The 25,697-nt window shown below is 36.3% G+C and overlaps 1 protein-coding gene across 1 annotated transcript in view; it reads left to right on the top strand.

Moving 5' to 3' along the window:
• Positions 1-24,241, top strand: part of LOC141379072 (uncharacterized) — a 50,363-nt gene extending 26,122 nt beyond the window's left edge. The window contains exons 2-3 of the mRNA XM_087295671.2: positions 12,224-12,362; positions 20,195-24,241. Coding sequence (XP_087151797.1) covers positions 12,257-12,362; positions 20,195-20,463 — 375 coding nt within the window. The 5' untranslated portion in view covers positions 12,224-12,256 and the 3' untranslated portion in view covers positions 20,464-24,241. The remainder of the gene's footprint in view (positions 1-12,223; positions 12,363-20,194) is intronic.
• The last annotated feature ends 1,456 nt before the right edge of the window (positions 24,242-25,697 follow it).

Here is a 25,697-nt window from a genome sequence, read left to right as displayed (position 1 = left end):
AGCAATAACGAAAAACAAAAACTTTCCTTTCAACATCGCTGACTCTAAACAGGAAGCAGCCAGATTTGTTTATTTTTGGGGTCCCCCGACATATTTCTATTATGGTCTGCACTATTTGCAACATGTTTCTATGTGTTTCTATGTGTTTTAAGTTGATGTTTTATCCAACATAGGCTCATTCGGAAAACGTTGCGCTAAAGTAGATGGAGATCACAAAGTATGTAGTCAGAACTATGTATGGTTGCATTTCATCTTTAAAACGAATGCTACGTGGTGGTAAGATGCTGTTCCTTTTCTCGCTTACCAGCTGACTGCTTACCTGCATGTGGACGGCTTTCCCGCTGCTACCAGTTTGGTGCTTTTTAAAAGGCTGGGGGATTGGTCGGTTGGTCAGTCAGTCAGTTAGTTAATAGACAACGGCCTCTGGTGGATTTATGCAAGGAGAGCATGCGCAAATGGCACTCGTGAGAGAAATTTGATATCTGAAAACCCGTACACAGTGGTCTCTGGCGAATTCATGAAAACAAAAAAATGCAAAAAACGTAGCTCCTGGGACGTATTTTGCTCTCTCTAGAAATATATATATAGGGGTACGTAATCAGAATGAGCCTGGGTTGGTTTTATCAGTTTGGTACTGTTTTGTTTCCATATGTACTTACATTTTATTAACTTGCAGCGTGTTTGAGCTCTCTCAGGCACTGTACAACTGTTATTTGAGATATTATTTGCAGGATAATGCAAAAGTGCTCATTGTAACTAGTAGCATTCTAATTATAATTTTAAGAATGGCCATTTCACCTAGTAAAAACTGAATCATCCACATCAACACTGCACGTCCTGTGCTTGAAAAAACTCGAAACGGCTTGCCACACACAGAAGGCCCACACAAGAGAAATAGCTTGTAGATGCTCTTCGCAGTTTATCATCTTGCTCTCGCTTTCGGAGGATTGTTAGAGGGGGGAAACTGAGATCAGGAGCCTTCTAGCCATGAATGTCCAATTTGGAGAGCGCTTGCTTGTACGTACTGATGACTACAAAATACTAGCAGCTGTTCTCACACCATTTCCTCCCTATTGGCTTTTTCCAGCTCTTCCCTTTCTCTCTCTCTCTCCCTCTCCCCTCCAGCGCTCTGCGGTGATAGATAGACATATGTCTGCGACACCAAAGTGCCTATCTGGCCCTGGTGTGTCAGCTCACCTTTATCAAAGCATGCACAGGTATATCCAGCTGCCATGGCTCATTACACCAGTGCCGCGTGCCTGAAATGTTTGAGCTGCTTCTGTCGCGGCCCACCTTTCCTCCCCCCCTGTGCTCTACTAACTTTGTAGCGGCCAGGCTAAAGGAGACAATTGAACGCAGGCCATTAGACGGCGCGGGTGAGTGATGGATGTTAGCACAGGCGCTCCGGCTGAGGGCAGGTGATCGGCGCTAACGAGGGAGCCATCAGGCCCCACTTCTGACAGATGGGGACGGGGGCCTGTAATATTGGCAGGCGATTGACAGTGAGCACGGTGATTAGCGTCGCTTAAAGCACAACGCTAACCCCCCACACCCACCCCTTATACCTCTCATAGCTTTTGCCCCTCCTGGAGAGCAGACTGACCGCTGCATGACACCCGCTGATTGTATTGACTAAGGGACAAAAGGACATGATAGGAGAAGGATTGCAGTGGGAAATTTTCAATGATTGGTTTTAAATAAGATAAAATAAAACAAAATAAATTGAAATAAATGAGGAATGATTTAATATATTCATTAAATATATATATACATTCATTCATTCATTTTCTTGTCGGCTTAGTCCCTTCATTAATCTGGGGTCGCCACAGCGGAATGAAACGCCAACTTATCTAGCATATGTTTTACACAGCGAATGCCCTTCCAGCTGCAACTCATTACTGGGAAACACATACACACTCATTCACACATTCATACACTACGGTCAATTATAGCATACCTAATTCACCTGTACCACATCTTGGACTTTTGTGGAAAAGCAGAGCACCTGGAGGAAACCAACACAAACAAGGGGAGAACATGCAAACTCCACACAGAAATGCCAACTGACCCAGGCGAGGCTCGAACCAGTGACCTTCTTGCTGTGAGGTGAACGTGCTATCCACTGCGCCACCGCTTAAATTAGATTAAATATACAAATCTAAATAATAATAAAAATAATACTGAAGAAAAGAAAATGAATGAATAAATAAATGAATAAATATTAATAATAATAAAGCACACTGCTGAATTTTAGGACCCTGTCAGTGATAACATCATAACTCCTGTTAACAATTTTGAATAAAACATTTTTTAAGAAAATGTAAAAAAAAATATTGCATCTTATTATTTAAATACTTTATAATTAAAATGTAAAAAATATGGTATTTCAAAATGAATTAAATACTACTACTACTGATAATAATAATAATAATAATAATAATAATAATAAACAAATAAAACCTGAATGCTGTTTAAATATCATAAACAGTACATTTTGTCAGCTTAAAAAATATTGATATAATTAGGAAAGTGTTAACCACAGATTTATGTAAAATCATCAAACTTCAGCGTAACACTTTATAACAACACACTATGAATCATTTATTTAGCAATAGCATACACTGTAGTTAATTCATTACCTGTTAAAAAATAACTGTACACTAATAGATGTTAGTAAGCAGTTTATAAATACAGATACAAATGCTTTACTCTTGACTAAAGTTGAAGTCAGAATAATTTGCCCTCCTTTGATTTTTTTTCTTTTTTAAATATTTCCCAAATTATGTTTAACAGAGCAAGGAAATTTTCACAGTATAATAGTTTTTTTTTTTTTTTTCTGAAGAAAGTCTTATGTGTTTTATTTTGGCTAGAATAAAAGCAGTTTTTAAACAGGTTAAAAATGTTTTGCCACCTTTAGTTATTTATTTATTTAGTCTACAGAACAAACTATTGTTATACAATAACTTCCCTAATTACCCTAACCTGCCTAGTTAAGCTAAATAACCTAGTTAAGCCTTTAAATGTCACTTTAAGCTGTATAGATGTGTCTTGAAAAATATCTAGTCAAATAAAATTTACTGTCATCATGGCAAAGATAAAAGAAATCAGTTATTAGAAATGAGTTATTCTAACTATTATGTTTAAAAATGTGTTGAGAAAAATCTTTCTTTTAAACGGAAATTGGGTAAAAAATTAAGGGGGCTAATAATTCTGACTTCAACTGTATAAAATGTGCTTAATAATTGTATTTTCATACTTTGTTATTTTTTTTTATTATTACTAAATTAAGTATTGCATTATTTACAAACCAGTTATTTGAGAGTAGTTGGTGTTTTTTATAGGTCATTCAATAAATTATTTAAATTATTATTGATCTTATTATTCAGCCATATAATAATAGTTATATTGTAATATGTTAATTGTATGTTAATAAATGCTTTATTAACTCAATTTCATAACTTTCTGTGACCTAATCTAAAGTGAGGACTATTTATGCTTTTTAAATGCCTTATAAATGACAATTAAAGGCTCAGTTATATTTTAATCAAGAAAAAAGAGAGAAAAAAATACTTTATCAATTTCTATTCCTTTAAAGATACACAAATAAAACACAATTTAAACATCGCTAAATAACATTGAAATGTTGTATCATAATATCTTGTTAACTTATTTTAATGTTGTTGTTTTATCCAATTTTTTGTTATATTTTGTTATATTTATATATGTATTGCTCATTTGCGGAGCCTCTAATTGTCATTTATTAGGGATTTATAAAGCATAAATAGTCCTTACCTTAGATAAGGTCACAAAACTGGATGAACTTTCTTAAAGGGATGGTTCACTACGACATCATATTTTAAACTTTAGTTGTTGCGTAATGTAGCTGTGTGAACATAAACAATGTCTTTAAATCTAAGATGCTTAAAGTTCAATGTAAAGGGAGACATTAGCTGCGTCCCAAATGGCACACTATACACTATGCACTCATGCACTATGTACTTATGCATTTACACACTCAACAGGATAGTATATGTATGTACTGTTGTCCCAAATGGCACACTAATGTTTTTTTTTACTAAGCGGAAATTCAAACCGTTTCCCTGATGACGGTTGCCAAATCAGTGAAATAAACAACTGAATTATCAAATAATACATGCCGTAAGTACTGCCGTATTCACCATCGGGAGGCGCTATAATCACTCTCGTAGGAGAATTTTGCTTTCACCATCCACAATAAATAAAGTTATTCAACATGTGCTTCCGATAGCTCCGCCCCTTCCGTTACGTAAGCAAACCTGCGTTCGTTGAGGCGTGAAGTGTCCATCATTATACACTTCATTTTAGCGGCTGAATGAGTGCATCATCTGGGTAATTAAAGTGCACTTATTATTTTTAGAATTTTCAGTGTGAACACACTACTTACACTATTCATACTATAAAATGGCGTAGAATAGTGCATAAGTATGCGATTTGGGACGCAGCTATTGGCTTTAACAGAGTTAGCTTAGCAAAGCCTACACCGAAGGAAGTTTGGGGACTACAAAAAAAACATCCGGGTTAATAATGTCATAAACCCTTCAGGTTACGCACATACACCCCTTGCAGTGAAGGGGTGTGGCCAGAGGCGATGTAATGTTATAAAAGAGACAGCAAAAATCACAGCACATTATAGCTGACCAAACAGAGCCTCTTGAGGGCGGGCCTTCCGAGGAACTAGGAAATATGAAAGTCGTTTTCAGGTTAGCAGAGAAGCTATATATAATGAAGCATGAGCACACGTTGCTTTGCATCTTTTAAACACAACCAAGCCTTAATTGTATTTCTGAAACTCATTAGTTATAGCAAGAAAGGCAATGAGAACCTATACTGTGTGTACTTTATCGTTACAGATATAATTTCTAGTATTTAATAAGTTAAGCCGTAGAAAATAGTTTTATTTGATATTGTTTGGGATATGTTACAGCTTGGAGGTTCAACAAACAATTATCAAGGAATTAATAAGAAATTAAAATTTAATTAGTTTCATGCACAAAACCTTGAGATCTCCAGCTGCACATTATGACGCACAGACATCAAGAATCAGGATATGAACCTCAACCATCGTTGCTAAAAAAGCTGCTTAATTCATTCATTCAGTAATATCAGAGTAGATTTGTTTTGTTTGTTATTGTTTTGTTTTGGATTGATTTTTATTTATTGTTTGTCACCATTGTTGAGACTCAAAGACTAATTGTTGATGTCTGTGTGTTTTAAGTTCTGCCATAAATCAAACATTCTCATCGTGAATGTTGTTTTTAGACCTGTTAAACAGCCATTGACTGCTGTAGGTCACGTGGTTTCATTTACATATGGTATTCATTTCTCACTTATAACTAACAAGATATTCAATGAGTGCACAAGATTGCTTTTTGCAATATTAATCTTATCAGACTTTTTTTTCATGCTATACTAATAGTGTGATTAACACAATAAATTATAGCAACCAAAATAAAAACTAGTGTTACGGACATTAATGGACATTAAAAACTAGTGTTACAAACTAGAACAAATAGTTGAAGAGACCAACTAAAGCAGACTCTGTCCTCCATCATGGTGACTTCAAATGAACAACAAAAATTTAATTAAAGGGTCACAAAACACCAAAACACATTTTTTTGAGCTGTTGACAGTCATATTTGTGTCCGACGGTGCTAAAAAATTAAGACACATATATTACACTAAAAAGTGAAAGTTGGTTGTTTTTGTGTTATTTCGAGCAAATTCGTACTTCCAGTTTCCAGTTTAGGATTTTCGCTGCATTTTCTGACAGGAATAACACACATGGCTTTCTGACGCTACCTACAGAGTGCATCTAAGTTACCAAGAAATGCAGAGGTTTTTTTTTTTTTTTTCTCATTCGCCTTGCGGTATCAAACATTGCATGAAAAATACACGTTTAGAGCAGTTCCTCGAATCAAATATCTCATTTGTCACGAGGGGCATGAGTGAATTCCCTGAATGAAAGAGCCAAACTGCAGTTAAAGTCCACTATTTAATAATTTGTCAAATAATTTGATTACTGATGTTCATGTCAGTCTTTCCCCCCTGTGTGTGTGTGTGTGTGTGTGTGTGTGTGTGTGTGTGTGTGTGTGTGTGTGCGTGTGCGTGTGTGTGTGTGTGTGTGTGTTTTGAAAATCAGCGCGTGCCCAAATCGACACTCCCATTTTTGTGCAAATTTTTTACAGACCATCTCTCTATTGCTCCTCCGACACTCCCCCTGTACAGAGCTGGACACGCCCACTTTTCTGACTTTTTCTTCCAAAGTAGAGGTGTGAAAACATCCTGCCGAAACAAGAGGGTTTCATGGCCCTTTAAGAGCTTTTGTTTATGTGACAAAAATAAAGTCAGTAATAAGTGAAGCTCTTGATGTTTGTGAAGTTGTTTAATGATCTCTGCTGAGATCTTGAGAAATTACATTTTAATTGTGTAATTTGTTTTATATTAATTCATTATTATTTTCTTTAAAGTTTTATTCTCAGTTGATTTCATCTTTGGTTTTGGCTGTAATTTGTGCTTCTCTTTCCTTCAGTGATTCTGCTTGTTAACAGTTGTTTATCAATAATTCTCAATCCTCCTTTAATTAGATACTTAATTATCTCATTAACTTCATTACTGTCTGAGTGTTCAACCCTCTGTATTGAGGACACTAGTCAGGATTTTGCTCTGGGACTTGAGAGGTTAAATGTGTTTGATGAAGACTACAGACTGTAGAATGTATTTTTAATAAATAAAAAAAAAATTCTGTGAACTGAATTTATGAATGTAAAATGTTGAAAACAGTAGAATACTGGCAACCACAGCTGCCGGTATTTTACCATAAAATCAAGAAAAAAAAACAGCAAAATATTGTAAAACGTTTGTTGTGTCACCATTGCGGAGGATAGTAGCATCTGGGTGCAAGACCAAGATGAACTAAGACTTTGTTAAAAGGCAACTGTGTAGTTAATGCATTGAAAATCTGTTTGCTAATTGTAAACACACATGATCACATTAGTGCATTTAATGACTTTACATTTTTATGCACTAAGCTACGTTTTTGAGAACTGAACAATGTATCAGTTGATGAAATACGATTATTTTCTGTAAATTTTAACAGTTCTATAAACTTCCGTATTTTTTTCATAAATTTAACAGATTTTTTTTAACAGTGCAGATTTATGTAAAGTCAGAAAACTGCTACAATGCCCCCTCTAAATATGCCCTGAACTCATTTTTCTCTATCTTTTCCATGTGTGTTGACAATCCATCCATTACTCTCATGTGCTAGGTCTCCAAAACTCCTTTACCCATCCGATTATCTGTCCATCCATCATCTGCTCTCCGAAATTGTATCAAAACAATGAGGCAATAATGATCTAAACCCTCAGCTAGTGTGGTGGACCCACTACAATGAGCCCGGCACTAACGTTCATGGCCCGCGGACACGTAGATCTATAATAAATCCTTCAGCGCTAGTGTGCTGTTCTGTAGGAGCTGGTTCACCTTGTTAAGAGCTAACAAACAGCCTTGGGCCTCCTGGTTAGCTGCACAACTCCATTAGTCATCTGATGAAGAGCCCATGTCTGATACCAGCACAACAGCAAGGCAACCACTCCATCTTTACCTGCGAGAGAAGCCGTCAGTTATGGCCATGCTAAAGCGTTTTCAATGGTTAGCATTTCAAATGTGAAGCATAAACACACTACGGGTGCTAACAACCTGCAGTTAATGCTAAAATGCTAATAAATGCTAACTTTTTTTTAGACATGGCAGTTATATGGGGTTTTTGATAAAAACACACAACATTTGCTTCTCTACAGTTACTTATACAGTTTATCACCAATATAGTTTTTGACTCTCAAATATAAAGTTGAGAAATGCTGGAATGCTGAAAACCCCATTTTATTTTGTTTCAGTGGACCAAAATTCAGACATTTAAGGTATTGATGTCTAGCTATTCTTAGCTAACATATTGCTTTAAGCCCCATCCCCCTAGGTGCTGTTACTAATGCTGTCTTTTAGTAACAGAATAACTTGTTCTAAGATGTTTTTGATACATTTTGAACAAGAAAGGACAAACACTTATTGAGGATATGGTGGATATAATATTAATCATGATATCTAAATAACAAATTAACAACACTGACTTGTATCGCAGGGTAGGCTAATATTAAATTAATTCAACTCCCTTTGTTAGTGACATTTACATTTAACTACAATAGCTAACAAGCTAGTTAACTTTCCAAGCTGAAAAAAAGAGATTAAACAATGCTAAGCTATTTGGTTGGTTTTAAGCTATTTGGTCAACCTGGGGTCCGTTCTTCGTACCTCGCTTAAATGATCTAAGATGATTTGTCAGATCCTGGATCTTTTAATCTTGATAACTGATCTCTCGCTAATTTGGTTCTTCAAACAAGTTCGCGAATCAGATTAGAATGTCTGGATGAACTGATCTGAGATCGCTGCGTTTGTTGTTAAGGACAGATCTATCGATCCTCGAAATCATGATCAGCAATGCAACGATTGGCTGACGGCACAGCAGCGTAATGACATCATCTGATTAATATTCAATTATCCATGTGAGCAAAATTACATAAAATTAGCAGTAAACGGCTTGTTAAATATGACACGCAGTAACTTCACATTTGTTGTGAGCTGCAGGCTTTACACTTTCATGTGTCAAGACAAGAGTATTCATCATGTATTTCAATGCAAATCAATGTATTTATTTCTTAATTTAGAAAAGATTTTCTTTATTATAGTAGCCGTTTTTTAAATCGGTGTAAAGAATAACTGGTTGTTTCCAAAAGCATTTTGATATTGGTAAAGGCGTCTGCAACTTTTGTGAAGCATCACTGGCATATTAACTGTCAAAACATGTTTATGACTGCATAAATGTATTATTGCTTTTAAAAAAGTCACATATAGTGCATTTCTATTATACACAATTTGTACTAAAGCGATCTAAAAAGTTCATATCAATAAGTTTTCTCTTTGCACCACCAGGTGGCAGTCTTTGTATTTCATTTCGAGGGTGCAGATTGCATACGTTTTATTAATATGTATAACTTTATTTATTTTATTTATTACTATAACTTTTATATATATAGTTAAAAAATATTTACTATTTTCCCAAGTGTATATAACTACTACTGTAAGAAAATATCAGAACTCGGTACATACTTTCTGTATTATCTTTGCTTGAACTGAGCCGATCTAATCCTGTTTATATGATTTGAACCTGCTCCCGATCAGGTTTGACCTAGCAGATCTGTTGCCATGACAACAACTCTCGGATCAGCTTTGAAGAACGAAACGATCCTGGATCGTGTCAAATCGTCAATATCCAAATCCAGCTAACTGAGTAATCCACGTACGAAGAACGGACCCCAGGGGTGCGTTTCCCAAGCAATGACGTAACTTGCTGATGAACTATCATAGTTCGATGCAGAGTTTGGGAAAAGAACGTTGTAGTGATGAGTGTTTTCCAAAACCCTTTTGCAGATCCATCGTTTGAACCATGTTAGATATAATGTAAACTACCATAATGTAACAATATAATGTAACAACCATAATGATGCTCTAAACGGGGAGGTAACAACCTTTTTATTAGAAAAGAACCTCCTAATTTATTTGTGCAACTTATATTTTTTTATATAAAAACACAATAAATGTTAAAGCAGTTAGAAAATAAGCATACTATCATCTCAAAAACATTGCAGGAATTGTTTCCAGCTTTGTTTTCAGTGAGGACTTCGAGAAACATGTTCATGCTTTTATCAGCAGCAGGGTGGATTACTGTAACAGCCTCTTCACTGGCCTTCCCAAAAAGACAGCTAGACTGTTGCAGCTCATCCAGAATGCTGCAGCCAGAGCACAAAAAGAGCACAGAATCAGAGCACATCACACCTGTCCTCAGGTCTTTACTCCCAGCTACTTTTGGAATAGATTTTAAAATAATGTTACTTGTCTATAAATCACTAAATGGCCTTGGACCTCAATACATTACAGATTTGCTCACTGAATACAAACCCAACAGATCACTCAGATCATTAAGATCAAATGAACTAGACATTCCAAGAATTCAGTCACAGCAGGGTGAATCTGCTTTCTGCTACCATGCCCCTCGCTGCTGGAATCAGCTTCCAGAATTGATCAGATGTGCTCCCACATTAGGCACATTCAAATCACGACTGATAACACATCTGTTTAGCTGTGCCTTCACTGAATAAGCACTGTGCTACGTATGACATATCGCACTATTAGGTCTTTCTTTTTTTTCATTCTTTTAACACATTTTAATCTGTTTTTAATAATTTTATTGTTTGTTCTTTTTTATTTATTTATTATTATGTAAAAAAAAAACTTTGAATTACCACTGTGTATAAAATGTGCTATATAAATAAACTTGCATTGCCTTGCCTTAAAAAAAATCCAATTATAGTTTTGCTAAAAAATGCACTCATGTTCCATATTAGTTGAAATAAATATAAATGGCAGATATAGGGCCTATGTTTCCTTTACAAATATTATTGAGAATATTACATGTTCTATTCAATTAAAATAAAATTACTTACAAAAGCTAACACATATTCTAATATTATATATAAATCTTATGAATAAATAAATAATGAGGCTATTTTTTTATAATTTGGTATATTATTTATTAGGTAATGAAAACAATTCTACTTTAATAATAACATTAATAATATTAATGATGATGAAGATGGTGATGATGATGATTATTATTATAATTATTATTGTTATCAATATTATTATAATTAAGTGTCATTTTTTTTGCCGTTTTGTTTTTTGCTATTTTTTTTTTTTTTTTTTTTTTTTACAAGCTTTGGAGCTTTTGGAGCTGGTCTCCAAGCCTTACCAGCTAAGACCAGCCTATAAGTGACCCAAAACAGCTTGTAAATGGCAAAAGAAAACTATCTAAAACTCTCTAAAACCAGCCTGGGGTGCATTTACGAAAACCATCGTTAGCCAACTAAGGTCACAAGTTGCGTTTTTACAAACATAGTGGCCAAACCCCATCCAAAATAAACCTGGAAGTGACTAAACCCTCTCAAAAACCAGCCTGGTCAACCAGTTAAAACCATTCAAACAGCTTAGAGCTATTCGCTTTTTCAGTAGGGCTAACTATCTAACTTAACTTAATGGACATTAAATAACTTTAAGTGACATTAGGCAAGGCAAGGCATATTTTTTATACAACACATTTTATACACAATGATGATTCAAAGTGCTTTACATTAACAAGAATGAAAGTGATCATTCAGTAAAAGCAGAGCTAAACAGATGCGTTTTAAGTCTTTATTTGAGTGTGCCTAATGTTGGAGCACATCTGATCATTTCTGAAAGCTGATTCCAGCAGTGGGAGGCACACAGCAGTAGCTGAAGGTGGATTCACACTTCTTTAACTGAACTCATGGCTTTTCTGGTTCTGGTCAGAATCCTAGCCACAGCGTTCTGGATGAGCTGCAACTGTCTGACTGTCTTTTGGGGAAGGCCAATGAGGAGTCCATTACAATAATCCGCTCTGCTGGTGATAAAAGTATGAACAAGCTTATCTAAGTCCTCACTGGAAACAAAGCATCTAATTCTTGCAATGTTAGCAGAGTTGAAGGAAGAGTTCACATAAAACTGGTTCAAATGAAAAGATTTGGTGCTAAATTAAACATGACTTTTCCCCCTTTAACACATTTTAAATATTAGACGCTGTTCATAAGAACAATACAGGCCTACACACTTTTGTACTATAATTGTATGGAAACATATCTTGGGATTTTTATTTATGAATATATGCAACATTTAAAGGATTTGTTGCAAACCTAGAACAAGCTTATTTTTTTCTCTTGTATGGGAATTTATCACTACTTTTTATAAAGCATTACCTCAAAGCCACTTTTGCTTTCTAGCAGCCTTTTTGGTCATGTAGTGTGGATGGATGGCTTTTCTGAAATGCAGTGGAAATGCCAGTATAGACAATGGTCTTTTTTTATTTTTAAATGCCATGTTAAAGCAAAATCGCACTAGTGTAAACGGTGCCTCAGAAAGTAAGCAGCAGAGTATTATTGAGCTGAAGCCCTGGCGCTATTTTGTTGGTCAGTGAATCAGTCTAAACTGTTTAAGCTCTGATCTGTGGAGCCTCATAATGAGGCAGATACCTTATTCCAGTCGTATTTGTCTCTTTTAGTTTGGGGCCGATTGGACGACACGGCCTCTGAAAATGCCAGACATGGAGCCATTTTGGGTTTGGATCAATGGTGTAATCTGGTGCCTCGGAGACTGTGAACTTCCACTTGCCTGGACGGGTCAAAGAGGAAGAGAAACAGGCAGGCATTACATTTAACAACCTACATTTATTTACCCCTATACATTTTACATACACTTATGAGAGGGGACTGTTGTATGTAGACATCATAATTTTCAATTAAACTAAATTCTAACTGAGTGGCATTGCGGAAAATGTAATTCCTCTATATTGGCTCCTGCGGATGTTTTACTTTTGAGCACTGGTGGCAGGTTCTGGTTACCTGTAGTAATATTTATATCTTCTTCGTGAAGAGATATTTAAACCGTATTTTTGGCATTTTATTATCATATAGCAAACAAAATTACACATTTCTTCCAACAGTAATTTAATGTTTTTTTTTTTTTTTGGCATTATAGTTTAACATGTATTAATGCATTATTAAAATTCTAAGTTGTGCTTAATAGTTAATGTACTATGAGTAACAGCTCTATTTTCATTAACTAACATTAACAAAGATAAATAAATACTGGGATAAATGTGTTGTTCATTGTTTATTCATGTTAGCAAATATATAACATATGCATTTAATATACATTTTTTATACATGTAAAATGTAATCAATCAATCAAAGTAAAGCACAGATTTCTTGTTAAAAATATAATAATCACTTGCTTCACCAACTAATGTGGCAACTAACGGGAACAAATCTAATTTTAAATGGTACAAATAGTATTAAGTGCCACTTAAGAGCCACCCTGATCTCATGAGGAAACGTAACTATTTTACATTTTGTCAGTTTAGTGGCTAATTTGTACAAATTTGTTCATAACAAGTTCATACAATGTATGTAAAATGTATATATATATATATATATTTTTTTTTTTTTTTTAATGGAGACATGGCACCCATCCCCACCCCTAAACCACACCGTCATGGGGCGATAAGCAAATCGTTCTAAATTGTAAGAATAAGATTGTACAAATTCATGTGTATTAGCCTCTAAATCAAAAAAGTTACGGATTGCCGTGAGATATTTACTCATTGCACCAGCATATTTCTGTATTCTTCATCATAGCATCTTCATCATCAACAATAACAGACATATATATTTTTATCAATCCATTTCTAGGCAGCAGCAAAAATTGAAATAATTTGAACACAATGTGCAACCAAACTTGTCGGAATTGTGCTCTGCTGTGTGTGCAGTTTGGTTGGAGCAGCAAAAAATGACTAACTAACTAACTAACTAACTAACTAACTAACTAACTAAATAAATAAATAAATAAATAAATAAATAAATAAATAAATAAATAAATAAATAAATAAATAAAAAGCTCCAGCCATTTAAATAAATGGGTTTCATTGTGCAGCGCAATGCTTTCCATGTTTAGTGTAAAAGTTGTTTTAGCTGGTTAACCAGTGACTATACAAGCTGCACGGAGCAAATACAATCCACACTACTAAATACCTATTTTGCATTCTACAAAATCAAGAACTGAATCATTATTATCACATTTACAGTTGTGAATCAAAGGGAGAAAATAGGCCCAAATAAACTAGGAGGAATAAAAAGTCCTTGTCAAGGACTGTCATCTACATCAATAGACAATATGCACAATTACAAAAAAACTTAAGCAAATTTAGAAAAATTTTTTATCCGTTTGACAGCACATGAACAATTTAATAAAACATGCAGCATTTTCTCACAACTCAAACAACTTAAAAAAACGCGCTGCATATTCTCACAACACTTTTAAATAGCATGGAACACAATGAAAATGTTTCTATGGGATTTTAAAACATGATGGACCTGGCAATTTAGGTTATAGTTATTTAGGCTTATAAAATACAAACAACAAAGCAATCCGGATATAAAAATAAACAAAAAACTCACCTTTCAAAGATCACCTACAACTTCACTGAGCAATAGTCACAGCACAGCCGCTTCTGTCAAGTTTTGGGTCTTCTCGAAACATTTCTGTTGTGTTCTGTTGTTTTTGGGTTTGTGAGAAAATGCAGCACGTTTTTGTAAATTGTCTTTGCTGTGTGAAAATGCAGCACGTTTCTTTTTATGTGTATGCATTACGAGGATTTGCAGCACGTGTGCTCTCAAACGAATGAAGATCTTTTCTTAATTTGTTGTTTTTTGTAATTGCATGTGTTTTCTTAAATTGCAGCATGTTAAGCTCTCTCAGCCGCCATACTTTTGTACTGATCCTTTCTTTGATAGTAATCAAAAGCCTAATAAAAGGCTAATTCGATAGCCTGCGAATCCATAAAACCACAGGAACACAGCAAAATGTTGGGGCTACACTGTTACCCCCCCACCCCCCCCATTGTATATGATCCCCAAAATCCACAACAGTGCTTTGACCAAGCCTAAACACACAAACTAGGAAAGTGACGTTTTACTCAGACATCAAAACAAAATGCCTAAAATCCGTTTGTAGGGTGATTCGTTTTAACTTAATGATTCGACTCTTTCTTTTTGAGAGTCAATAACTTTATACATGGTACACTTTCACATTTAAAAACTGAATCTTTTCAATCACTTATAGCTGTGTTGCACGCTGTGTAAAAGGTAATTTTCAAAAATCCATAATATGGGCACTTTAAACAGCTATGTTTGGCCAGTTCAGACATTATTTGTGAGAATATCGTTGCTCTTTTTTAGCATCTGTGACTGAAATATTACTCACCTCACGTCAGCCAAGTTTGTTTAACAGTATGATCTGTGGTCCCAGTTATGCTTTTATCTGCATTTCACAGCGACTAATCCAATCAGAATTATATATTATACAACTGCATGATAATTAATTATTCACAAAGATGTTTTTAAATCAAATGAATTAATTTAACAGGTGCTTTTAGACCAAAGCGTCTTGCTAACTGTGCACGTCAACCAACAGTCGCCTTGCTTATTTGTTTTAGAAGAAATACATCTGCGCAGACTGCCTTTAATTAAAATATTATGCATTTAATCAAGTTACATGAACTGCGGATGTTCGGTTATTGCTCAGCTGTGTTTATAGAAACGTTCTGTGGGTGGAGACACACTAAAAGGGCTTGGAGTTTTAGCTTCACCTCTTCTTCTCCTCTAAGGGCTTTAATTGGGATGTGTGCAGGCTGACACTCAAATACTGCGTGGGTGATTTGAGGCGAAGAGTATGATATCACCTTCCCACAAACACACACTAAGAGTGTGGAGAAGCTGCAGGCGCTCCAATGGACAGCGAGTCTCATAAATCCAGCTGTGTGTGATTTGTGCTAAAACACTGTTATGAAACTCGGTTTGTGAAAATAGAGGACGGCATGGTGGCCAAGAAAGCTCAACATGCTGCAACCTAAAGCCTGTGTGAAATCAAAATTTATCATGTTAATTTTGCTAGTGGAAGTTTGTCATTATTTAGCTGAACAATTAATATGTGTTTATTTTATTAATAACAAGTTAATCCACTAAAAGAAAAAAATTTGGTAGTCTTTAATCAAATTCTGACCATTTGCTGCTGTATTTGTATAGTGGTCTTTTTCTGTTGACGTCAGTTTGAAGGCTACAGCAACGATTTTCTAAACCATTCCCCTCTTACTTTTTGTTTGCTATGAGTAAATTATGCGCAAAAAGAAAGTCTCGCCCTGGAAGTACATCATCATACTTAAATAAGTCTCAAACCTCTGTTTCACATGCACTTTAAGAAAACAGGCAAATAAAAAAAAAAAAAAAACTCTAGCAAGTTTTTGAAAAAAATTAAATAGTTTGACTACATACATGCTGCATCAACAACATGCAAACACAAATACTGAAATGCACTGCAAATCCTTGAAGCACAACCAAATACAGAAACATTTCCTGTTTACACTTTTTGCATCGCACTGAAACATTGAAGCATTGTGGTATTTTCAGAGCTGTGAAGATTTGAGTCAAACTACCAGTATTCTATAAGTACTTGAATGGCCATAGCGATTGTTCCTACCTACCATTTTTGCTGTGCTGGTTGAAAGTCTCTTCACATTCCAATAGTAATGATTAAAGTAAATGATCTAAATGTGTTTATATGTATTTTTATATTCTGGGTAAGGCATAAGACAAAAAAAAAATGTTCATCCAATTAAAATTTGGCAGGCCGAAAATTCCATTAATTCTGATAAATAGTCCAAATTGTTTGTCAACAAATGTAAATTTGTACAACTGTGCACCCCATTCATGCAGACAGATCCACTATTTGCACGTCCACATGCTTCACATTCACGTGACAGCAGTAAAAAAAATCCTGAATTAATATTGGAGTTAGTTTTGCACGCTGGAGGAAAGACCCCATGGCTGAAGTATTTCTTTTACACAGGTAATGTTATAATTTAAAACTAGTTTAGTCTCGCAAAGCTTCTGTAAATTTTGTTGTTTTACTAAGGGGTTATGTGCACAGAAGTGTTGTTCAGCCACTGAACTCTTTTGGCGAAAGATTGATGTGACTATTTTCAATTTCATAAGGTATCCGGTGTGTGACGCCCTTTAGGGTTCGGGGTTGGGGGTATGGGTTCTTACATCATTCCCTAAAGCACAAACTAGTAAGAAAGGGTATATGCAGTTGCTACGAAAGCCCTCAGGTTGACATCAACAAAAGGAACGCCACTCCAAACACAAAAGCAAATGGTCAGATAATCAGAAAATCAGTCAGGTTTCCAAAACCATTTTTTTAAACACTAGATTAAGCAGGTTAATTCACCTTAAGCATAACAATCAAATATGTAAATCTTGTTTGCTGTGACTTCTGTATTTGATTGTAGCATCTGTGTTGCCAAACTGATGCATTTTTTTAGTGTATAGACAATTTGCATGTGCTTGCAGTGCTTTAAGATCTCTCAGCCATCATGGGACAGCATTAAAAAAACAACAACACAGAAATCAAAGATATCCATTATATTAACAAATCAATGGCTTGATTGTAATCACCCCGGCAAACACTTTCTCTGCACTGACAGACACAGAACTGTGATTTATCAATGCAAAGATAATAGCATCAATATGAATCAATAGTTAGAATTTCAAACATAAAGTGGCACACTGCAGGTGGTAACATTGCCAATTAATGCTAATAAATACTAATTTGTAGAACTATGGTAGTCTTTTTAAGTTACTCTGTCTATATTTAAAACATTTTCGACCTTTACAATCAGGCCTACAAAGCCAGTTTTTATCTTCAGGTTTTCATTTCAGTATAGACAGACGAACAGACAGACATTAGAAACCAAAGGTGTGGCTGAATACACACTTAGAGAGTGTGGAGAAGCTGCAGGCGCTCCAATGGACAGCACGTCCCATAAATCTAGCTATGTGTGATTTGTGCTAAAGCATTGTTATGAAACTTGGTTCGTGGAAATAGAGGACGGCGGAGGAAAAAAAGACACAGAAATCAAAGATATCCATCAAATTAACACATCAATGGCTTGATTGTAATCTCCCCGGCACTGCACCGCAAACACTTGCTCTGCCACCGACGGGCACAGAGCTGTGATTTATCAATGCAAAGCTAATAGCATCAATATGAATCTAACTAAAAATCAATATTTCATTACTAAATTGTTGGAGGGAATGAAGAGGGATGAGAGGGGTGGGATGGTTCTCCTGGGTGAGAGCATCTGGAGTTCACTGTGACACCATGAGTGATGCGTGACTCTGAGCCGCTGGGAAAGGACACGGAGAGGACAGCAGGCCGGAGTCGTACCGCAGCCTCAGACTCGTACCCCTCGTATTTTTGTCTCCTTTGCGTCTTTCTCTCTTGTGCATTTTTAAACCGGCACAAAAGCACATACTTCTTTTTTATTGCGTCCACTCACATTTTAAAATAATGAAGAGTCGTAGTTTATGAAGTGGTGTAAGATGTGTTTTTAGTCTTCTTTTTTACTCTCTAACCGTAACTTCCCCCAAACATTGTCTTGTAAAGAGTGGTTGTATCCAGAGGTGTCAAGCAAGGAGTCCTATGTTAATTAAGATGTAATAAAGTAGGTCCCACTTTGTATTAAGTAGCTTTAATATCTACATATTGTTATAATATATGTTTTTACATTGTACTTAAGTTTAATTAAATACCTGCACGTAATTACATCTGTAATTAATTTTTGTAATTAAATTTATAATTACACTATTGACCATTCCTTAAATCATAAAGCCTGGTTTTTACTTCAGTGTTGAGTGATTGGCGTAACCAACGGTGCATGCCTTGCATGTTGCCATGCATTTATACTTCAGCGTTCTGTTAGTGTTCTTCTGCAATAACACTTCCAAAACACTAGCTGGCAGTAGGGGTTTATGTTCCTCTGTGTCAAGTTTATTTACTGGTTAATTTTTTATTTATTTATTTTTTCTGAGCGCTACCATAATGTACAAGTGGCTCAAACTCGTTCATTTTGATTCTGGAACCAGCAGATGCGCAATAACATTAATCATAAGGTAAACACAAAACAAAACTTTCCATCTGAAGCTTCTTCATGAAACTTCACACTTGAAAACACTTGCTCCACTGGGTTCACACGGCTCTCACGGCCACCCACACTCGTCGGTGCAACCAAACCTACCAATGACAAAGCTTGCTTTATGCATCGTTGCAATATGTAGTTACATTTTTTGAGAGGGTACAGCGAAGCGAAGTTTATGCGTCCCTGTGCAGGCTGCGCTGATGCATACGCGTGGACTTGATGCAGAACAATAAATCAGCCTTAACCCATATCTTACCTCAATAGCGTAGTGTTCTGCAATACATTATGAACACATTAATTACATTGTATTTATATTTTGATGCAAGTAAATAGTATTTAAGGTCACTTAATATGAAGTGAAACCAAAATCAAATACACATCCAAGGTACTTACTGTGCAAACTGTATGCTCTATCCCCCCATCCCAACCATACCCTTAACTGGTTGTTGCTAGATCAGATACAGTTTATTAAATTACCCAATAAATTGTATTTTATTAATCTCTATCCCTAACCTAACCCTAAACCCATCCGTCACAGTAAAGAAAAAATATATATTTGTTGTTATACAGTGTCAAAAACTATTGCTAGATTTATATTCATATCCGCAGCTTTATCCTATCTAGACTTTAGATCCCCATAACCCTAAACATCACCGGAAACATTCGGAATTTTTAGATTTTCAAAATACTCAATTCTCTGTGATTTATGAGCCATTTTCCTCATGGGGACCAAAAACATGTCTCTACATTGTCAAAACGTACTGGTATGGCTATACTTGTGGGTACATTAAGTCCCCAAAGTGCAAGGTACAAACACACACACATACACTTATAACATTTATTATTAAAAATTACATTGGTAATAACAAATTGGGTGGCACAGCTGCGAAGTGGGTAGCACTGTCACCACACAGCAAGAAGGTAGCTGGTTCCTGTCCCGGCTGGGTCAGTTGCCATTTCTGTGTAGAGTTTGCATGTCTCCCTGTGTTCACTTGGGTTTCCTTCAGGTGCTCCAGTTTCCCCCACAAGTCCAAAGACATGCATATAGGTGAGTTGGGTAAGCTAAATTGTCTGTAGAGTATGTGTATATGTCTGGTCCTCCAAGTTGGGGGTTGAACGTTGGGCTAACGACCCACCTCATAAAAATTATATCTTATGAAAAACCAACATTGTGAGATATGAACTTCGATATAAACGGCCTTGGAAGTAAGTAATACCTAATTAAAAATTTCCTTTATTTGAACACACACTGAAACTGAAACAACATATTTAGCATGATCTAAAATATCAGACTCTTAAAAACACAACTTTTTATTGTTTTAATGCTCAAAACTTAACACTTTTTCTTTAACTTAGTTGATAGGATTGCCCTTTAATCAAGACTAAATTTTAATTTTTTTATCACTTATTTATTTACTTAAATTTTTTTGTCTTCTGCAGAGCGGGGCTGTGTTCTCAGCTCACTCCTGTACTCCCTGTACACACATGACTGTACAGCCAAACACAGCTCCAACATCATCGTTAAATTTGCTGATGACACAACGGTGGTGGGTCTAATCACAGATAATAATGAGACGGCCTTCAGAGAGGAGGTGCACACTCTGACGCAGTGGTGTCAGGAAAACCACCTCTCACTAAACATCAGCAAAACCAAGGAGCTGGTGGTGGATTTCAGGAAAGAGAAGAGAGAACACACTGCATCACCATAAACAGTACATCAGTAGAGAGACAGCACTTTCAAGTTTTTAGAGTACACAAAGCTGAGGTTTTGACATGGACTGCTAACACAGACGCAGTGCTGAGGAAGGCACAACAACGCCTCTTCTTCCTCAGACGTCTCTAAAGTTTGGAATGAGCCCCCTTATCCTCCGCTCATTCTACACCTGCACTGTGGAGAGCATCCTGTCTGGCCGTATCACCACCTGGTATGGAAACAGCACCAGCAGCAATTGCAAAGGCCTACATAGGATTGTGCGAACTGCTGGACGCGTAGTAGGAGGTGAGCTTTTCTCCCTCCAGGACATCTACACCAGGCGGTGCATAAGGAAAGCCAAGAGAATCATAAGCAACTCCAGACACCCAAGCCATAGACTTTTCTCTCTGCTACCCTCAGACAGACTGTTCCGCAGCATCCGGTCACGCACTAGCCGATTGAAGGAGAGCTTCTTCCCTCAGACTATCAGGCTGATGAACACTTAACACACCTCACACAGACTCTTCCATACCCCTCACTGCACACCATCAATATGTAGCATGCACTGCACTTTAACCAACCCATACTTAAAACAATACTGCCTACAACTACGTGTACACCTATTCATTGTACATATCGCTGTCAATTTTATATTGTCCTGTTTTTTTGGGAGTATGTTGTTGTATTTTGCACAGTCTGTATTTTGCACTGTAGTTGTATTTGTACTGTCTGGAGCCAGCACCTAAGCTTTTCACTAATCATAGCACACTTGCTGCTGATGATGTGACAATAAAAGTGAATTGATTTGATTTTGATTTGATTTGAGCCCAGAATGTTTGTTTTTTCTCTCTCTCCACAGTCTCAAAGTTCCATAGTGATGTATAAAATATCTAAAAACTTTTTTTGTTATTTTTGTTTTATTCAAAATCAGACTTTTTGACCTTTTATGAACTGTGTGTAGGTATAGTGTGTCCACTGTTATATTGGAGTGATATAAACACAATTAGTCTTTTTTTTTTTTTAATTCATTAATGTTAAAATAGGCAGTGTTACGTAGGAGTGTGATTTTCCCTGCCCACCAAATAGATTCAGAGGCTCCATGTTTCTATACTAACATATATATACGTCCACAGAATATTTATTTGCAAATAAACTGGGATTTAAAAATATGTTTCAACTTTATGTGATTTTTAATAAACTTTTATTAAACTTTAAACTTCAGCAAAAGTTAAAAACTTTTTAAAACAGCGCATGTTTGTATTTAAGACAATGAAATCACTATTTATTTTTTAACCACTATATTAATGCTTTCAGTAAATGGGCACATAGATTTGTGTGTGTGTGTATACTGCAATTGGCATTAGTGTATGACTCATCATTTCAGAAAGGCTTGAATAAACTAAAATATATTAAATAAACTTACTTGGTATTTTTGACTAATGAACTGTATTTCAGCTTCATCTGTGTCCGTTTTCATCACTGACTGCTGTTTATCTGACGTAACGCACGAATAGCAGACATACACATGGGAGCAGTGAAGAAGCGGGGAGACACCAAAATGAGCATATTCTGAAGGTTATCATAACTAATCTCATGGGTTTTTTAAGCTGAAACTTTACAGACACATTAAGGAGACATCAAAAATGTATCTTACATCTTACAAAAATGATAAAATATGTGCCCTTTAAAACACTTTAGTTTAAGTATCAATTCTTACTGTTAACTAGTAACTTATTATGCAAAACATATGTCACACACACTATGCGAAAACGTATGTGACAAATAAAGGCGTGATTTGATTTGATTTATTATCTGCCTACATTAAGATATTGGCTGTTAGTTTGTACTTATACAGTGCATATTGTGAATGATTTTCTTCTACACCCCTACCAAATACCTAAACCCAAACTACTACATTCATAACTAATAAAAAGTCGCAAATTTAGAGTTTATTAGATAAAACTCATAGTTAACTGTTTGCTAATAGCAAGAATTATTTCTAAGATAAAGTGTGACCTTTAACATTTACCAGTACTCAATACTGCACAGATCACTCTGTTTTTCTCATTGTAGCTCTACAATATGTTCCACACTCACTGATTGCACCTCAGGATTTTTTTTTTTTCATCTTCCAGATATTAAAGCATTCGCAGTCAGCACAAAATCACTGGAGAATCTCCTCTTTACTGTGTTTTGCTGCCTGCATTTTCTCGTCTGCACCGCTGCAACATGTCAATACAGAAAGATCTAAGACTGGAAATCCGGCCTTAGAACTCTCCTTTCAATTCAACACTAACGATCAGACGCTCCGATACACGCACGATTAGCCATAGCGTATGAAACGGTAGGCAGAAGCCTCTTTGCCCCTCGTTGCTTCCCTATGAACCATAGCAGCATCTATTTTGGCATTCCTCCACTCTTCAAACGCCAAACATTTAGACTATTTACCATTTAAATGATCGCCGTTTTTTATCTAGCAGCCTGTGAGAGTGCTTTCGACATGCACAGATTGACATTCCTATGTTTTTAATGCCTCGGGGCAAACCCTCTGGAGTTTAAAACCAACAGACTTTCTGCTAGTGCTGAGAAAACAGCATTTGATCTCTGAAGGAGCCGCAGCCACACTAATGATGATATGCAAGCGCTTGCTAACTTTTTTTTTTTTTTTTTGCAGAAAGGAAGAAGAGAGGGAGAGTAGAAGAAGAAAAAAAGAAACGCAAAGTATGACAACTCCCAAAGGTGAGATCTGTGCCAATGATTTGTTTGCTCTTCCTTCAGGGCTTCAAGAATCCGTTTATTTTTCCTGATATATTTCCATCCTATTAATTCATCTCTTTTTAAGGTCAAGTTTGCACTAATATCTCCAAAATAAATGTCCCAAAAGAGGGATGAATATTGCATTTAGAGTGCGCTGAGTTTTAAGAGACAGCTGTAGGAAGAGGCAGGGACGTGATGTCGACTTATCCCAGTCGAGATGTTAGTTCGCTAGCTGTGATCGGTATTGTATCACACAGGCTACACCAGAGACGAGCCAAACCCCATGCCGACTGCCGTAATTATTAGCTGCAAACGGACTCAGCTTGAGCACTATTAGAGCGGATTAACAAACGTTCCAGCCATAATTATCAAAGGTGCAAAAGCAGGTGTTTAGGAACTGAATTAACGGAGAAGGATCGCGGTGCTGCTGAGAGTACATCAAGAGAGAGAGAGAAAAAAAAACTTCATTAAAAATCTGCAAATTTGACTTTTTGTCTAGTTTCTGATTGCTGGGACTTGCTCTGTTGTCGCCAGTTTTAACACGTGATTAAACAGCACATGGGATGAGGGGATCTGCTGGAAACAAATCATCAGGGGAACGTTTCCGTGTTTCTCGGCAGATGTTTGTTCATAGGCGGACTGGAGAAGTGTGGCCGTTTCCCCAAGGAGAGGCAGGAAGTGGTGAGGTTTTTGGGTGTTAGAAAAAACCGGGGAGGGAAAAAAATGATGCTCTTACCGTTGTTTGGTAAAGGGATTCATAATTTGCATTTATTATTCTCGTTCCCTCTGTATCTTTCCATTCCGTCCCTGAGGAAATAACCAGAAAAACAGTTCTAATGACTACAATATGCAGGCTATTACACTTTCTTTTGTAAGTTTGCAAATCAAATTCCCATCATCGTCAGCAGTGAGGGTGGGGTAACAGACATTGTTTGAAATGGAAAAAATAAGGTGTTGTTCCATCTTGTTTGCATATTGTACACGCACACACATTATTCTAAAAACATAGTTGGGTACACAATACATTATCCTGATTCATAAAAGATTCTCCTATGGCTCATTTCCACTGAGTGTTACAGTACAGTAATTTTTTATTTTAAGACTTTTTATAAAAAAAAAAAATGTTACACCCCCCCAAGATATATATAATATCTTGGTTGTGTATTTAAAACATGGCGGTTTCTTTGTTTCTATTCTGACTTGTCCACCAGTGAGTGACGTATCTCTGTAAAATTAAGTCAACATTTCTATAAAACAAGCTAAAAAATATTATTATAAAATAATATTACAAGATTATTTTGCTTACCCCATTGGCAGATTATTATTAATGTTGATCAAACTTTTTTCAGATACAGGGCTGTAATTAATTACTGCAAAAGAAAAACAAAAAAACAGTTTTCATCTTGTTTCTAGTCTAAATATCTAAAAACAAGCATTTTATACACAAATATTGCTTTGTTTTCAGAAATAATGTCCAAATTAAGTGAACATTTCCATAAAACAAGCTAAATAATATGATAAAATGACAATATACAAGATTATTTTACTTACCCAATTGGCAGATTATTATTAAACCCACTAAATTGTGCAGCGATTCACCAATACAACTTAGAATAAAGATGCATTTTCGGGCCCAATTCTGGAGCCCCATTTCCGAATATGTGCTCTCTGGGAAGACTCCAACATGGCTTTCCAGATTAAATTTTGTTTGGCTCACAAACAATGACTGAAAAACTTTAAAACACAGAGTCGACACTTCTTAATTTCAAGCAAAGACTAAAGAGAGAACTAACAAGAATCATTCACTTCTCACTTCAAACTCTAGTATCCTTGCAATCAAATGCTGCATTTGACACAAAGCTGTGACAATAAAACTAAACAAACACCAACACATACCCATAGTCCTTTAAGAGAGCTAAACAATGGACCTTGACCCTATGGGCCACCAGGAACACCAGGGCAAAGGAGGCCTTCTGTGCTTATAGCCCCCTCTCTGCCCTCCTTTGGCAGGTGAACAGACAAGGGCCTCACCCACAGGCTGTAGGCTCTTTTACATTCATGCTAAGGGAACGTACGCCCTGATGGATGCCAGTTCACGCACCCTGCAATCATGGGCACACCTGCCTGGGCGTAAACACCAAAATGAGGGTCACCGCTGCGAGTCTGATGAGGGTAGGACCCTTGGCTTTACCGAGGCCACAGATCCCAATCTGGCGTATGTATGGACGGCTCTGTCAACAAACCGATCCCCTGTCTTGGCGCTAAAGATGATGTCGGTTGCTATCCTCGGTGACTTGTAAGAAGCTAAAGGGCATAAAACACAGAAGACTGGTCCGGCACCCGCACAAGTATGTCCGAACGCCGTAACACGCTGTTTCCAAACGGGTCCTGACCTCTAGCTCCAGGGCAAACAGGCCGGGTTGAAGTTATTCATGTCGAGTCTGTGTCTCCTCCATCGTCTTCACTTACACATAAGGAGCGCTGGCTTGTTTA

This window comes from Danio rerio, chromosome 19, assembly GCF_052040795.2.
Source record: "Danio rerio strain M-AB ecotype USA chromosome 19, GRCz13ab, whole genome shotgun sequence".
Taxonomy (NCBI): Eukaryota; Metazoa; Chordata; class Actinopteri; order Cypriniformes; family Danionidae; genus Danio; species Danio rerio.
This window is presented reverse-complemented; position numbering and strand designations above follow the sequence as displayed.